Source organism: Mustelus asterias, chromosome 17, assembly GCF_964213995.1.
Source record: "Mustelus asterias chromosome 17, sMusAst1.hap1.1, whole genome shotgun sequence".
Classification (NCBI taxonomy): Eukaryota; Metazoa; Chordata; class Chondrichthyes; order Carcharhiniformes; family Triakidae; genus Mustelus; species Mustelus asterias.
Window position 1 is genome coordinate 71,523,016 of NC_135817.1, and position 15,028 is coordinate 71,538,043.

Consider the following 15,028-nt stretch of genomic DNA (forward strand, 5'->3'; position numbering starts at 1 on the left):
CTGAACTCCCACCTAATCCCATCTGTCAACACTTGGCCCATAGCCCTGAATATTATGATGTGCCAAGTGCTCATCCAGATACTTTCCAAAAAATGTGAGGCAATCCTTTACCACCCTTCCAGGCAATGCATTCCAGACCGTCACCACCCTCTGGATACAAAGGCTTTCCCTCACATCCTGCCTAAATCTCCTGCCCCTCACCTTGAACCTATGTTCCTCATGACTGACCCTTCAACTAAGGGGAACAGCTGCTCCTTATCCACTCTGTCCATGTTCCTCATAATATTGTACACCTCGATCAGGCCGCCCCCTCAGTCTTCTCTGCTCCAATGAAAATAACCCAAGCCTATCCAACCTCTCTTCTTAAATGTTCCATCCCAGGTTGAATCCTGGTGAATCTCCTCATAATCATATCCTTCCTATAATGTGGCAACCAGTACACATAGTACTCTAGCTGTGGCCTCACCAAAGTTCTATACAACTCCAACATGACTTCCCTGCTTTTATAATCTATGCCTCGATTGATAAAGTCAAGTGTCCCATATGCCTTTTTCACCACCCTACTAACATGCCCTTCTGCTTTCAGAGCTCTGCAGACAAACACACCAAGGTCCCTTTGTTCCACAGAGCTTTCTAGTATCTTACCATCCATTGAGTAGTTTCTTGTCAAATTACTTCTTCCAAAGTGTATCACCTCACACTTTTCAGGGTTAAATTCCATCTGCCACTTATCTGCCCATTTGGCCATTCCATCTATATATTCTTGTAGCCCAAGACACTCCGCCTCACTGTTAACCACCCACCCAATCTTTGTGTCATCTGCAAACTTAATAATTCTACCCCCCACATAGTCATCTATGTAATTTACATAAATTACGAATAAAAGAGGGCCCAATGCAGATCCCTGTGGTTTGCCACTGGACGCTGGCTTCCAGTCACTAAAGCTGCCTTCTGTCATCAACCTCTGTCTCCTATAACTGAGCCAATTTTGAATCCACTTTATCAAATTAACCTGTATCCCATGTGAATTTACCTTTTTTACAAGTCTTCCATCTGGGACCTTGTCAAAGGCTTTGCTGAAATCCATCTAAACTACATCAACTGCACTACCCACGTCTACACACCTGATCAACTCCCCAAAAAATTCAATCAAATTTGTTAGGCATGACCTCCCTCTGATGAAGCTATGCTGACCATCCTGATCAAGCTTTGCCTCTCCAAGTGGAGATAGATGCTCTCCTTTAGAGGTTTCTCCAATAGTTTCCCTACCACTGTCGTGAGGTTCACTGGTCTGTGGTTCCCTGGTTTATCTCTACGAACCTTCTTAAACAGTGGAACCACCTTAGCTGTTCTCCAGTCATCTGGCATCTCCCCCGTGGCCAGAAAGGAATTGAAAATTTGGGTCAGAGCCCCTGCAATCTCCTCCCTTGCCTCCCACAGCAGCCTTGGGCACAATTCATCTGGACCTGAAGATTTCTCCCCGTTTAAGGCTGCCAATACCTCCAATATCTTGTCCTTCCCTATGTCAATATTGGGGGGAGAGGGGGGATCAGAGTACCGAATTTGATGATCAGCCACGATCACAAGGAATAGAGGAGCAGGCTTGAAGGGCCGAATGGCCTACTCCTGCTTCTATTTTTTATGCAAATAAGTGGTACTTGCCACACTGTACTATAACTTGAATCTCGATGGCACGTCTTCTCTTAAACTGGAGTGCATTTGAAGGTGGAAAATTCCAGTTTGCTGATGAGTATCCAAACTCATTCCAGAATTTCACAACTCCCATTTGGGCTGAAAACACAAACATGTCAGAATGACATTACCATTCTAAGCTAAAATAAGCATTTACATGTGATTTATGAATAAATAAGCAATACAAACATGCTGTAATTTAACATCAAACTGTGCCAATTTATAAACAAATGTATGGTAATATAATCCACATTGCTCAGTATGATCAATGGGAACTCTTGATCCCACATGTAATGGGCAATGGCCGTCTTCATCAAAAGAGAATCCAACCATCTCCCCATCACATACAATGGCATTACTATCACTGACCGCCAACAATCCCCCCACTCCTGACTCCCCAAAGTCTGTCCACCATCTAAACAGAACATATTCAGCTGTACAAACAGAAACTTTATTGTTTCAATTGTTGTATTGAGTTATGTACTTTTTCAACTTATTGGCAAAACATGTAGTTCTATATATAATTCTCAACAAGGAACCAAAAGGGTGGCACGGTGGCTAGCACCGCTGCCTCACAGCGCCAGTGACCTGGGTTCAATTCCAGCCTTGGGTCACTGTCTGTGTGGAGTCTGCACATTCTCCCCGTGTCTGCGTGGGTTTCCTCCGGGTGCCCTGGTTTCCTCCCACAGTCTGAAAGACGTGCTGATTAGGTGAATTGACCATGCTAAATTCTTCCTCAGTGTGCTGACGAGGGGATTTTCACAGTAACCTCATTGCAGTGTTAATGTGAAGCTACTTATGATACTAAATAAATAAACTGTCTGAATCTCAGGCAGGACCATTTTAACCAAGGAAAAAAATGCAGACAATGGGCCCTATTTTACCATTTTGATTCTAAGTGCTGGGCGGACTTGAAACTGGGAGTGTTTCAGATCTGACTTTTAGACCCGTTCTCTGGCGCCCCCATACACACTCTGCCCGAAGAAATATCAGCGAGTCTGAATCGCGCGGCACAAGCCTGTGGGCGGGGCTTAACGCACCCAAATTCCTGCAGCTCCAATCAGCGCCTCCTACTGTGCATGCGCAGAAAAAAGTGATAGAATATCGCTCCCCTGTGACATCCCTCCCGGGCCGGATAATGCCTCCCCCTGGCCCCCCACAGACATTGCCCCACCCCCACAACATTTCTGAATCCCTTATCAATCGGCAAATGGCAGGCCCCAGAGATAGAACCACACCTCCCTTCCTTCCTGCCATTTGAACAGATTACTTAAAAAACTGGGCTGCCCACTCCTGCCCCAGGCTCATGCCTGTTGTTTTATGGCGTGGGCAGTGTATTATCAGGGTTTATAGACTTGACAGGAAGCCTAATTGACCCTTGATTATCTATTTAACTATGATGGGTGGGCTGCCAATTATATCTTCTTGTTCTGTATTCCACAACAAAGATGTGCATATTAGGCACATTGACCATTATAAATTGATCCTTAGTACTAGGGGAATTAGTGGGGTAAATGCGTGGGGTTACGGGGATTGTGGTCGGTTCAGACTCGATGGGCTGAATGGCCTCCTTCTGCTCTGTAGAGGTTTGATGATTCTATTATTTATATGAAATAGCGACTGTCAAATCAATTTTAAATACCTCAATTACATCACCCTTCAAAATTTTAAACTTAAGTGAATACAAACCAAGTTTACGCAACTTGTCCTCATGACATCATCCCGGTGAATGAATGCTGTATCCCCAACAAACTCAATACATCTTTCCTGAAGTCTGGTGCCCAAATCTGAATGATGGGGTCTGACCAATGTTCAGCACATTTTAAGTATCAGAATGTCCATATATGATACGCATTTAAAGCACATGTAAAAACAAGGAAGAATTCTGTATTGCATTTCTTGGGTGGCAAAGAACACAAGACTCCATTAAAGTCATCCAATCATAGTGACTTAAAGATGTTTGTAAGCCTGAATTTTTGTAAAGATGAAGAGCCTCTCCATCATTGCAAAAATGGTTGTGGAACCCTGGATCCAGAAGTGCCCTCACCCCCAACCCTATATCTGTGATTCACCTAGTCAGCTGCCCATTTAAAACAGAAGCTGCCTCCAAACATGTCAGATTTTCATCAGCTAGAAGTGGCAAACACAATAATGTAGGCAGATTAGACCTGGTTGGAGCTTGTATAGGTGGAATAAATCAATCAGTTTTCTTACCAATGCCAAGATCCTTCCAATACTGAAGCAGGAACTGACCCATAACGCGAAGCAAGCTGTGGTATTCCTTGGCATCTGCAAAATCTTGTTTATTATGAGTAGGTTCCATCATCACACTGGGCACATCAACAACACCCACAACACCACTACATGACCTAAGAAAATACATTCAGGGTAAATAATAAACAGAACATATCTTCTGCTTCATATTCATCAATGTGAGATAAGTGATACTGCAAAATTGAAGAAATTCAAAGTGCCTGGCTAACTTAGTCATTGCATAATACTTCAAAAACCAATATCACAAAAGGTCTATAACATTGCTGGAGATGGCACAATAGAAGCTAAACACCCACCTGAGGATGTTTGGTGTGCCAACAGGCACTTTCCGTACCACTCACATGGCATACCAAGTTAAGAAGGGCACACACATGGACATTTCCTGCCTGTGTAAGAAGAAACTTAAGTAGTGCTATCACAATATAGCTCAGTTTTGCTAATGTGACATCCAATTTCCAAATTTTGCTCCCTCTATGGCAAGTATATTTTTCCTTACACAAGGAAACCCAAGTTGCACACAATACTCCTCATGCAGTCTCACCAAATCTCTATACAGTTGCAATAAGACATATTTACTCCTGTACTCAGGTCCTCTTGTAATAAAGATTAACATAGAATTTGCCTTCTTAATCCCTTGCTGTACCTGCATGTTAGTTTCAGCAACTCATGAACAAGGACATCTAAATCTCTTTGAACTTCAACACCTCCCACTCACATTTACGAAGTACCCCGTAATTCTGTTTTTTCTACCATAGTGGGCAACCTCGTATTTCTCCACACTGTATTCCATCTGCCTATATTATGCCCACATGTATAGCCTCTCCAAATTCCCTTTAGCAATTTTTGCATCCTCCTCACACTCATGGGGCGGCATGGTAGCATAGTGGTTAGCACTGCTGCCTCATAGTGCCTGGGACCCAGATTCAATTTCTGGCTTGGGTCACTGTCTGTGTGGAGTTTGCACGTTCTCCCCGTCTTTGCGTGGGTTTCCTCCGGGTGCTCCGGTTTCCTCCCACATTCTGAAAGATATGCTGGTTAGGTGCATTGACCTGAACAGGCGTCGACTGTAGTGACTCGGGGAATTTCACAGTAACTTCACTGCAGTGTTAATATAAGCCTTATTTGTAACTAATAAATAAACTTTAACTTCGCCTTGTTTCGTGTCATCTGCAAATTTGGAAATATTTATTCCATCCCCATATCCAAATAATTAATACAGATTATGAACAGCTATGTCCAAGCACTGACCCTTGCAGTACCTCACTAGTCACAGCCTGCCAACCTGAAAATGACCCTATTTATTCCTCCTCTCTGCTTTCAGTCCATTAACCAGTTTTCAATCCATATTTCTTGCAAATATGCTCTAATTATGTTTACTAACCTCTTGTGTGGGACTTTATTGAAAAGCTTTCCAACCTTTTCATTGGCCTGGCTGCCCACCTTTCGTACTCAATGACTCACTACGTGCTGATCTCAACTCTATAATAGCCTGCCAGCTACATGCAATGCCAGTATCTGAACTTGTAGCTGCAAGTCATCAACTTACAGGCCTCTTCATCAGTGTTGTGCTGCTGCTCTTTCTCCTATTCCTTGGACTGCTGTGGCTGGGCAGGTGGCAATTCCTGTGCCTGACATTAGAAAATCAAAAGGGGAAGTTTGGGATGAGGGTGAGGGTAGTGGGAAGGAAGGGGTTCATGGTGACAAGATCAGTAGCTTTCTCATTATGCCAGATAGCATGATGAAGGTGAGCTGGAAGTTTAGCATGTGCATGAAGTAGGAACATATCATCATTCCCACTGTTCTCAGCAATGCTTGATGACACAGGCTCTGTCCAATTAGATGGAGCCATCTCCTCGATAGGGTTCAGGAGATGCAGACCCACCTGCCACCACTCCCACTGGTTCTGCTCTGTGTCCTTCTATCGTGAACTACTTAGTCCATTAAATTAAAGGGAAGAGTATCATTCCCTTTAACGATGGAGGGAATTGCACTGCCTATGAGTGATATGCTTGCCAAGGAGGCTGTGAAGTGGGTGTGAGGATGGTAGCATTGGTAGGTGTGAGGTGGAATATCTGGATGGTAAGCAAGAGTCCTGACTGCCACAGGCTGGTGCTGGGTGACTGATGGGTGCTGGGTGTGGTGCATTGAGTATTATGGGTGTTGGGTGTGATGCATTGAGTATTATGAGAGGCTGGTGGAGCGATGAGTCGGGAATGTCCTGTGAGGACGTAGCCACTGGTCTTGACTACCGGTGTGAATCCCTTAGATGTCTTGTGGGAATGCTGCCAAACACCAAATTGCCACCTGTCCTTAATCTGTTCCAAGACTAGTCTTTGAAGGCTTACTGTGGAATCATGGTGTCTCTCCTCATGGCCACCTCCACCACTAAAGACTTCTGGCACTACATCCATGACCCTGGAACCCTCTCTCCACCCTGCTGTTCCATTTTCCTTGCATGTAATTGCAGCATTAGCACTCAGCAGCCTCCATAATTCGCTGTAGCTTCAGAGGGACAGGTTGTCTTTAATAGAAGGCTGGTTGTACCACTAGGTTGTAACATTTTGTTCAGTTGTTCAGTGCAAGGGCAGCCAGCAGTGCAGGAGATGCTCGGCCTAATTTTAGAATGAGGTAACTGAGATGGGAGCACCAAATTTGTCTGCTGCTTACCTCCATCTCAACAGGTCTGGGCAGGTTGTGAATAATAACCACCAACCCAAAGAGAGGAATGGACCAATTTATGGCCTCGAGTGTTTAGTATTTTTCACACTTTATGTATTCCTTTTCAGTTATAATTCGCATCACTTTTACTTCACTTGTCAATTTTTCAAGTATTTGTTAAAATGGAGAGTTTGGTGTTATTCTGAGAGAAGTAAATTTTCTTGCAGAACATTGAAACATACCTTAACATACGGTTCAGCTGTACTCCAATTCTCTTATACATTTTGATAAGGCGGCTGTTGTTGTAAATAAACATTCCATCCAAGTTTCTTTTCTCAATGTTCACTCCAAAAATAAAAGTCAGTTCATGTGAGTCCTTCAGTGCTCTATAAATATGGCAGGTGAAAGGTTATATGTTTCATTCCTATTTTTAACATACCATTGCACAATGTAACAAATTACCAGTCCAATGAGATTTTTCTATCATCTTTATAAAGTTAAAGTTTATTTATTAGTCACAAAGAACAAAGAAAATTACAGCACAGGAATCGGCCCTTCGGCCCTCCAAGCCTGCATCGACCAAGTAGGCTTACATTCATATAGTAATGAAGTTATTTTGAAAATCCCCAGTCGCCACACTCCGGCACCTGTTCAGGTATACTGAGGGAGAATTTAACATGGCCAATGCATCTAACCTGCACATTTTTGGACTGTGGGAGGAAACCGGAGTATCTGGAGGAAACACACGCAGACATGGGGAGAATGTGCAAACTCCACACAGACAGTGACCCAAGCCAGCAATCGAACCCAGGTTCCTGGCACTGTTAGGCAGCAGTGCTAACCACTGTGCCAACACATTAAATTATATCAAAGTTGAAAACTGGTACTTTTAAGATATCAGGCACAAAATTCAGAATTATTTTTAGAAATGCTTAATTGGAAAATAATGCACTGTAGCATTAACTTAACCATTGCATGTTTAAAATAAACATTAAACATAGTACATTTATATTGAGTGAGCGGTGGGTGTGGGGCACAGTGTTGATGATGGTGGTAAAGCAGGTAAGTTGGATCCAGAAGGTAAGTGGAAAGGCATTTACCTCCTGGATCTAGGAGTCCACGTCTCCTTCTGGCCACCGGGTTTCTCAAGGTCCAGAAAACCCACTGTGCAGGGTTGAGTATGAGATATCAATCTACAGAGGTTGTAAGCAAGTGATGTCAGATGAAAGTCTTGATTAACAGAGGAAAGTTAGTTCAGTGTGGATTCAGTGATGAGGTGAGATTGAAAAAATGGGGTATAAACAAGAAAATAGGTGAGCGTATATGGAAGTAAGGATAGAAAACATGGCAGTAAAAAAGGGAAGGGAAGCATAAAAGTTCAGGTCCAAGGTGACAACTAATGAGTGTATGAAAGGGCAACAGAAGTTATCATATTCATGAAACAGAAAAGAGCCTCAAGACTGTCATAAGAACTTGCATTTTTGTTTTACTTAAAAGGGAAACAGATTTTGTGATTGAAGAGTCAACTGTTTTGTCTGAATCCCTGAAAGGAGGACTAGCAAAAGGAATTGAAAATGATTTTTGAAACTGGTCTCCCTTGAACCTATTAACCTCAGAAACAACTGTTCAGTGAATTGACCCATTGGATGTGCAAAGCCCTACAAAAGGCATGTTCAGAAAATGGATAGAGTAATTTATATTCATGTTAGTAAAATGTGAACAAAATAAAGAATGACTAAACCAAACATCCATTTCTTTGAAGATCTGTAATATCCATTTTCTGCCACTAGAGTGTGACAGAATGCTATAAAGCACTAACTTGTGAGACACTTATCAGAATTTAATGTTGAGGAAAAACTTCAGAAGACATGAATATTTTGACAAATAACCACTAAGATTTTTATCAGTGACTAGAAACAAACACTCTTTTATCATTTTAAATTGTTATTTATACATAATTATCACAGGATATACAATGGGACACTCCTTTCAAGCCAAGTTAATTGAGATGTTAGTGTCAGCTTCTCTTTCATTACTTTCGTTTAACATGTCTACCTCAAAAAATATCAATTGATCACAAGGGGCAGGATTTGTTCAATTTTCTCTGTGCTTTCTGCAATGCTGTATGGTCAGCATTAGAGGAGCGCCTGTCCATTCTGCAATCTACCAAGTAGAAATGTGGGAGGTAAACAGTCTCTGGTCAGAGACCTGTCTTGTGGCAATCTAAGGAATCCAGAAAATTTATCCTGGTGCGGAGGGAGTGTGGGTTAGAATCATTGGAGTGGGCTGCATTGCTGGTATTCAGATCAGGACTTTTCCAAAATTGAGAGTAGTGCCTTTTGACAGACACAGCTTGATGAAATGGGAAGAAGCAAATTGATTGGAAGCTGGGATTGATGTTGGACAGGTTCCTGTAAGTGGCAATTCTGTGGAAAGCGGGGAGTGAAATATAACTATGGTGTGATGTTTTTCGTCATGTTACGGATAGAGGGGAGACATCTTTTCTGTAGTTTAGAGTATTAGATGCCTACTAAATGGTGCTTAATTGAAGTTGCTTTTTTTATACAGTAAATGCCTTCAAACCTGAAATTTTGTCATGCAATCTTTTAAGCCACTGGGAATTCAATTATTTTGTTTAATGTTATCAGTCTCTACGGGGATAGTTTCCCCCAGCATTTAGAGGTACAAACTGATCAATATTAAATGCAAAGTGAACTTCCAAGCAAATGGCAGAATACCTTAACTTTTCTTGATACAGTTTCTTCTTTCGGTCTACGTCTGTCTGTGACTTTAAGAATCTGCTATGAGCATTGGTGACCTTAGATCTATTCTACAAAGAGAACATCTTAAATCAGTGAGAAAACAAAAGGAAAAAGAATACTTAGTTGTTAGCAAGTTATAGATTCTATAAAGAGAACATTTCCAAATTTGTCTTTTTTTAAATTGGGTGCAAAATAATTCAACTCTGTCTTTTTGCATTGGGTTGGGTCACCCTCATGCCAGCAAGGTGTGTGTGGGGTGGGTGGGAGGATTGTTGTTCCTTCTTTGTTCCTGCCACCTCTCGTTCTTTATGCTTGAATGAGTGGGAGCACAGAAGGGAAAGCATTTAGGAGGCAATGTGGAAAGTAGATAACCGGGGTGGAAGGGAGAACAATGTTGTCTGCTCTTTTCTGTCCTTGTTAGATCTGCGCCATCCTTGATGCAGGAAGCTGCCTGGGATTTCACTGGCAATGCATCATATGCAGTTGAAGCAAACCTAGTGAAGATTTAATTGTAATGTTGAGTTTCACACAATAGGACAATTTAAATTCTGAAGGCATGCACATTGGATCTGTTGTGTTAAGGTTTTGATAAGACTTCCATATAAAAAAAGAGCATATAGAGGCTGAGTGGGGGTGGGGTGAGGGGGGGAGGGGGGGGGGGGGGGACAGTCGGATATACCTCATGCCTGGATGGTATGTGGGGGGAGAAGGATGCCTCATTGCTGAGGGGTTGGTGGGGCTTCCTCGATTTGGTCGCCATGTTATCGGAAGGATATGATTGCACTGGATGGGGTGCACAGCAGATTCACCAGAATGCTGTCTGGGATGGATAATTTAAGTCATGAAGAGAGGTTGCGTAAGCTTAGTTTGTTTTCATTGGAGCAGAGAAGACTGAGGGAAGACCTGATCGAGTGTACAAGATTATGAGATACATGGACTGAGTGGATAAAGAGCAGCTGTTCTCCTTGTTGAAAGGTCAGTCATAAGGGGACACAGGTTCAAGATGAAGGGCAGGAGATTTAGGGGGATGTGAGGGAAAACCTTTTTACCCAGAGGATGGTGACAGTCTGGAATGTGCTGCCTGGGAGGGTGGTAGAGGCAGGTTACCTCATGTCCTTTAAAAAATGTCTGAATAAGCACTTGGCACATCATAACATTCAGGGCTATGGGCTAAGTGCTGGTAGCTGGGATTAGGTGAGAGTTCAGGTGTTTCTAATGTGTCGTTGCGGACTCAATGGGCCAAAGGGCCTCTTCTGCGCTGTATGGTTCTATGATTCTGTGACCCTCGGGGCTCAATGTGCCAGGTCCTTCCTTGTGGGGACCTGCACCAAAGGCAGCCCAGTGCATATTCCACTGGGGAGGTGGGTGAATAGAGAGGGCCATTTGAGTTATGCTGCAAGCCTGCTGGTTATATTCAAATGTATGTATTTGAATGTTAATAGGCTTCCCGCTCGCTCTGGATGGGAACCCATTTGGGGCCAGCTGCATGACCTGGGAAGGCCACGCTGGCTTTTTTTGCACTGATTCCCACTTTTTCAGGCCATTGCGATTCACAATCGGAGCTAGTGATATTAGAATGTGACCGATGACAACTTTGTATCAGATATAACGTAACCAATAGTAACAAGCTGTAAGAGTCAGCTGACCCAGTAAGCCATGGAACCAATTACATAATGATGTGATGGTCAGCTGACCAGCTGACTCACTATAAATAAGAACCTGTTGGGAATTGTGGGGGGAACTTGGATTGGCCCAGGATGAGGCTCCAAGTTTGGAGTAATGAAGTTTCTTTATTAAACCCTTTCTTTGATTTATAAGTCGAAGTATCTTATGTTATATTTTTATTGTCTGCATTTGAAGAGTTCTTTCTGAAGAAACATTGGTAGCAGAGGAAAACCCATCGTAACTTGGAGTTTGTTTTTGAAGAAGTGCTATGACCATGGCGAAGGTAGAAGTAAACCAGTGGGATCTGATTATCTCCCTGTCTTTTCAGATGCCGAACTATATCAGCAATGGAAGGCAGAGGTGGAAATGCGGACCTACATTTTACAAGATCTGGCCATTATTGTCTTCCTTTAAGTGAACTGAAATTAACAGACCAAAGGATTTGTGACACATTAGAGACACTAACAGACAAGAGCATGACGGACAAAAAGAAGATTATTCTGAAACTCCATATGCAGTTTGGTCATCCAGCACCACAGAGACTGAGAGCACTGCTGCAGGATGCAGATATGCTGGACAAAGGATATAATGATCTCATAGAACAAATATCAGCCCAGTGTGAAATTTGCATAAAATGTAGGACACCCCTGCGTCCAGTTGTGAGTCTATCATTAGCACGAGATTGCAATGATATAGTGGCGATGGATCTAAAGATATGGAACAAGGACAAAGGCGTTTATCTATTGCACTTCGTGGACATGGCCACCTGGTTTAGCATATCCACAGTGATTTACAGCAAAGATAAAAAGACCATTACAGATAAAATTATGACCCACTGAATTGGAACAGGATTGGGGGCACCGTCTAAATTTTAAGGACAATGGGGGCGAATTCACAAATGATAAGTTTCAAGATATGTGCAAAAATTTAAATATTGTAATAATGCACACTGCAGCAGAGAGCCCATTCAGCAATGGCCTCTGTGAAAGGAATCACGCAGTTATAGGTGACATGTTGCATAAAAGTTTGGCAGATCAACTGGGCTGTAAATTGCAGGTTGCATTAGCATGGGCAGTGCATGCAAAAAATTCTTTACAGTTGGTGGTGGTGGTGGGGGGGTGCTATAGTCTATACCAGTTGGTATACGGGAGGAATCCAAAAGTTGCCATCAATATTAATAGATGCTCCTCCGGCACTAGAAGGGACAAGCATTTGCTCCATGTTTCCTGCACACTTAAACGCTATGCATGCAGGGAGAAAGGCCTTCATTAAGGCTGAGGTTTCAGAATGAATAAGGGCCCTAAGGCATTACATAAGACCATCGGGGGTATACTTTGAGAAAGGGGATAGGGTCTACTATAAAAGAGAGGGCAGAAAAGATTTGGAAAGGGCCCGGGAAAGTGATAGGAACGGACAGCAAGGTGGTTATATTACAACATGGTGACCAGACAGTGCAAGCTCACTCTTTGAGAGCAGAGGGAATTGGGTCTGAATTTGGAGCATCTGAACAAGATGCAGAAGGGCAGGAGGCACCTTGTACCTCACATGCACATACCTTGAGTTATTATGAGGATCGGTCAACAATAGATGAGAGGGAATCTGATAATCAACAAAGTACCAGTGAAGCAGGGGATGAAGCTGCTACTTAAAAGGTTCAGCTACCCAAAGTAGTACAGTGGTATCATACATACCCGAAGGGTCAAGTGAGTGGAGAGATGCTACTATAATCTGGAAAGCAGGAAAGGCCTCAGGAAAGTACAAACATTGGCTCAACATCCAGGAGCGAGGGCAAGAAGCCAAAGCTATAGATTGAGAAAATGGGGTGAACAGATGGAAGCAAAAAAAGCAAGACCTAAGCCCTGAGGATGAGACAGTAAGCATTCGTGAACCTAGGAAAAAGTCACAAATCTGTGACCGAAGTTGTGTCAACAGAGATGAGCGGTCTGCGAGAAGCAACCCTGACTGAAACAGACATTAAGAAGTTTAACAACACCAGGTTAAAGTCCAACAGGTTTATTTGGTAGCAAAGGCCACAAGCTTTCAGAGCCTTAAGTTCCTTCTTCAGGTGAGTGGGAATTCTGTTCACAAACAGTGCATTTAAAGACACAAACTCAATGGATATCAGAAACAGACACGGCAGTAGAGGCTGGAGTTTAACGAGGAAGGCTAAGAATCAAACCAATAATAGCAATAGGAGTAGAGGCCCCCAGGATAAGGAAGTATTGATAGCTGCAGGAGTTCGTGGAAGTAAGAGAGGCCAAACAGAGAGCTGGACAGTAGGAAAGAGTTTGGGGTGTACACCGAGATACCAGATAAAGGGCAGCCTGCTTTGTCTCATAGGCGGGTTTGCACAGAGAAAGTTTTGCAAGATGGGATGTATAAAGCTAAAGCCAGATTAGTAGCCTGTGTGTATGAGGAACATTTGGATGGGAGAGACATTAGGGTTGATTCACTCACAGCAGGGAAAGTGACAATGAAAATGTTTTTCACTGTTCCAGCATCTAATAATTGGATGTGTAAATCAATGGATATCAAAGCAGCATTTCTGCAGGGTGAAACACTTCAGAGAAAAGTTTTTTTGAGGTCACCCAAAGAAGCAGGTAATACACAGGGACATTTGTGGAAAATGAACACATGTGTACATGGGTTAACTGATGCTTCAAGGGTTTGGTATTTCTCTGTACAATCTGTACAGCTGAAGATTGGTTGAGTCTAATTAAAAGCAGATCAGCAATGTTTTACTGGAAGGCTAAAGGAGAATTAGCTGGAATTTCTGTGACGCATGTGGATGATTTGTTATGAGGTGACACAGAAGAAGTTTAAAAAAAGGATAATTGAGAAGCTGAAAACAGAATTTAAAACAGGGAGTCAAACAGCTTGTGCTTTGATATCTTGGTCTTGATATCCGACAAAGTACATCTGGTGTAACGATGAGTCAACAAGGATATCTAAACAATATTGATCCCATTCCCATCACCAGAGAAAGGTCAATGGAAAAAGAGGAACGGGACAACGAAAAAGAAACAGAATTGTTGAGAAGTACGATAGGACAGCTAAATTGGCTATGCACACAGACAAGACTGGATGGGAGCTATAATGTCCTAGAGCTCAGTAATATGTTGAGGCGCGCCACAGTCAGAGAGATCTTGCAGGCTGATAAAACATTTTTAAAAAGTTAAAGTTAGAGGAGTGTGTAATTAAATTCCCAGCACTAGGAGAACTGGATGATATGAAGTTGGTTGTGTTTAGTGATGCTTCACATGCCGATCTATCAGATGGACATTCAAGGGGTGCTGGATTCATAATATTCCTGGTGGGTAAGGAAGGAAAATGTTGCCCCTTGGCCTGGGAAGCAAAAAAAATAAAAAGGGTAGTCAAAAGTACATTGGCGGCTGAAACCCTAGAGTTAGTGGAGGCGCTAGATATGGGGATATATTTGTCTGACACATTAACAGAATTTTTTTTTATGGGCACATAGGGTAAGAAAGTACCAATTGAATGTTACATGGACAAAGGTAAGGAAATTGTTCGGCGCAACTTGTGAGCCGAAGGGCCTGTTTGTGCTGTAGCTTTTCTATGTTCTATGTTCTAATCGGTCTTTACGGGACAATGTTCACTCAACAAAAGGTGTAACAGAAAAGCGACTAAGAATTGATTTGGCTAGCATTAAACAAATGCTGGACAACAAGGAAGTTTTCAAGCTTAGCTGGGTTGGTGCAAATCTACAGGTATCCAACTGTTTTACAAAAAAGAGTGCAGGTAATGGAAAGTTATTAAGAATACTGGAGGATAGCTGTCTTACATTATTTTGAAAAAAAATTAAAAAAAGGTATCTGTTAGAATGTAACTGGTGACAACTTTGTATCAGATGTAATGTGACCAATAGTAACAAGCTGTAAGTGTCAGCTAACCCAGTAAACCATGGAACCAATTACAGAATGATGTGATGGTCAGCTGACCAGCTGATTCACTATAAA

The 15,028-nt window shown here is 42.5% G+C and overlaps 1 protein-coding gene across 1 annotated transcript in view; it reads right to left on the reverse strand.

Moving 5' to 3' along the window:
• Nucleotides 1-1,639: 1,639 nt before the first annotated feature.
• LOC144506080 (ATPase MORC2-like) overlaps nucleotides 1,640-15,028 on the reverse strand; it is a 40,832-nt gene continuing 27,443 nt past the window's right edge. Inside the window, exons 12-15 of the mRNA XM_078231896.1 lie at nucleotides 9,363-9,454; nucleotides 6,867-7,010; nucleotides 3,907-4,061; nucleotides 1,640-1,791 (exon numbers count right to left, since the gene is read on the reverse strand). Of these exons, the coding sequence (XP_078088022.1) occupies nucleotides 1,640-1,791; nucleotides 3,907-4,061; nucleotides 6,867-7,010; nucleotides 9,363-9,454 (543 nt within the window). The remainder of the gene's footprint in view (nucleotides 1,792-3,906; nucleotides 4,062-6,866; nucleotides 7,011-9,362; nucleotides 9,455-15,028) is intronic.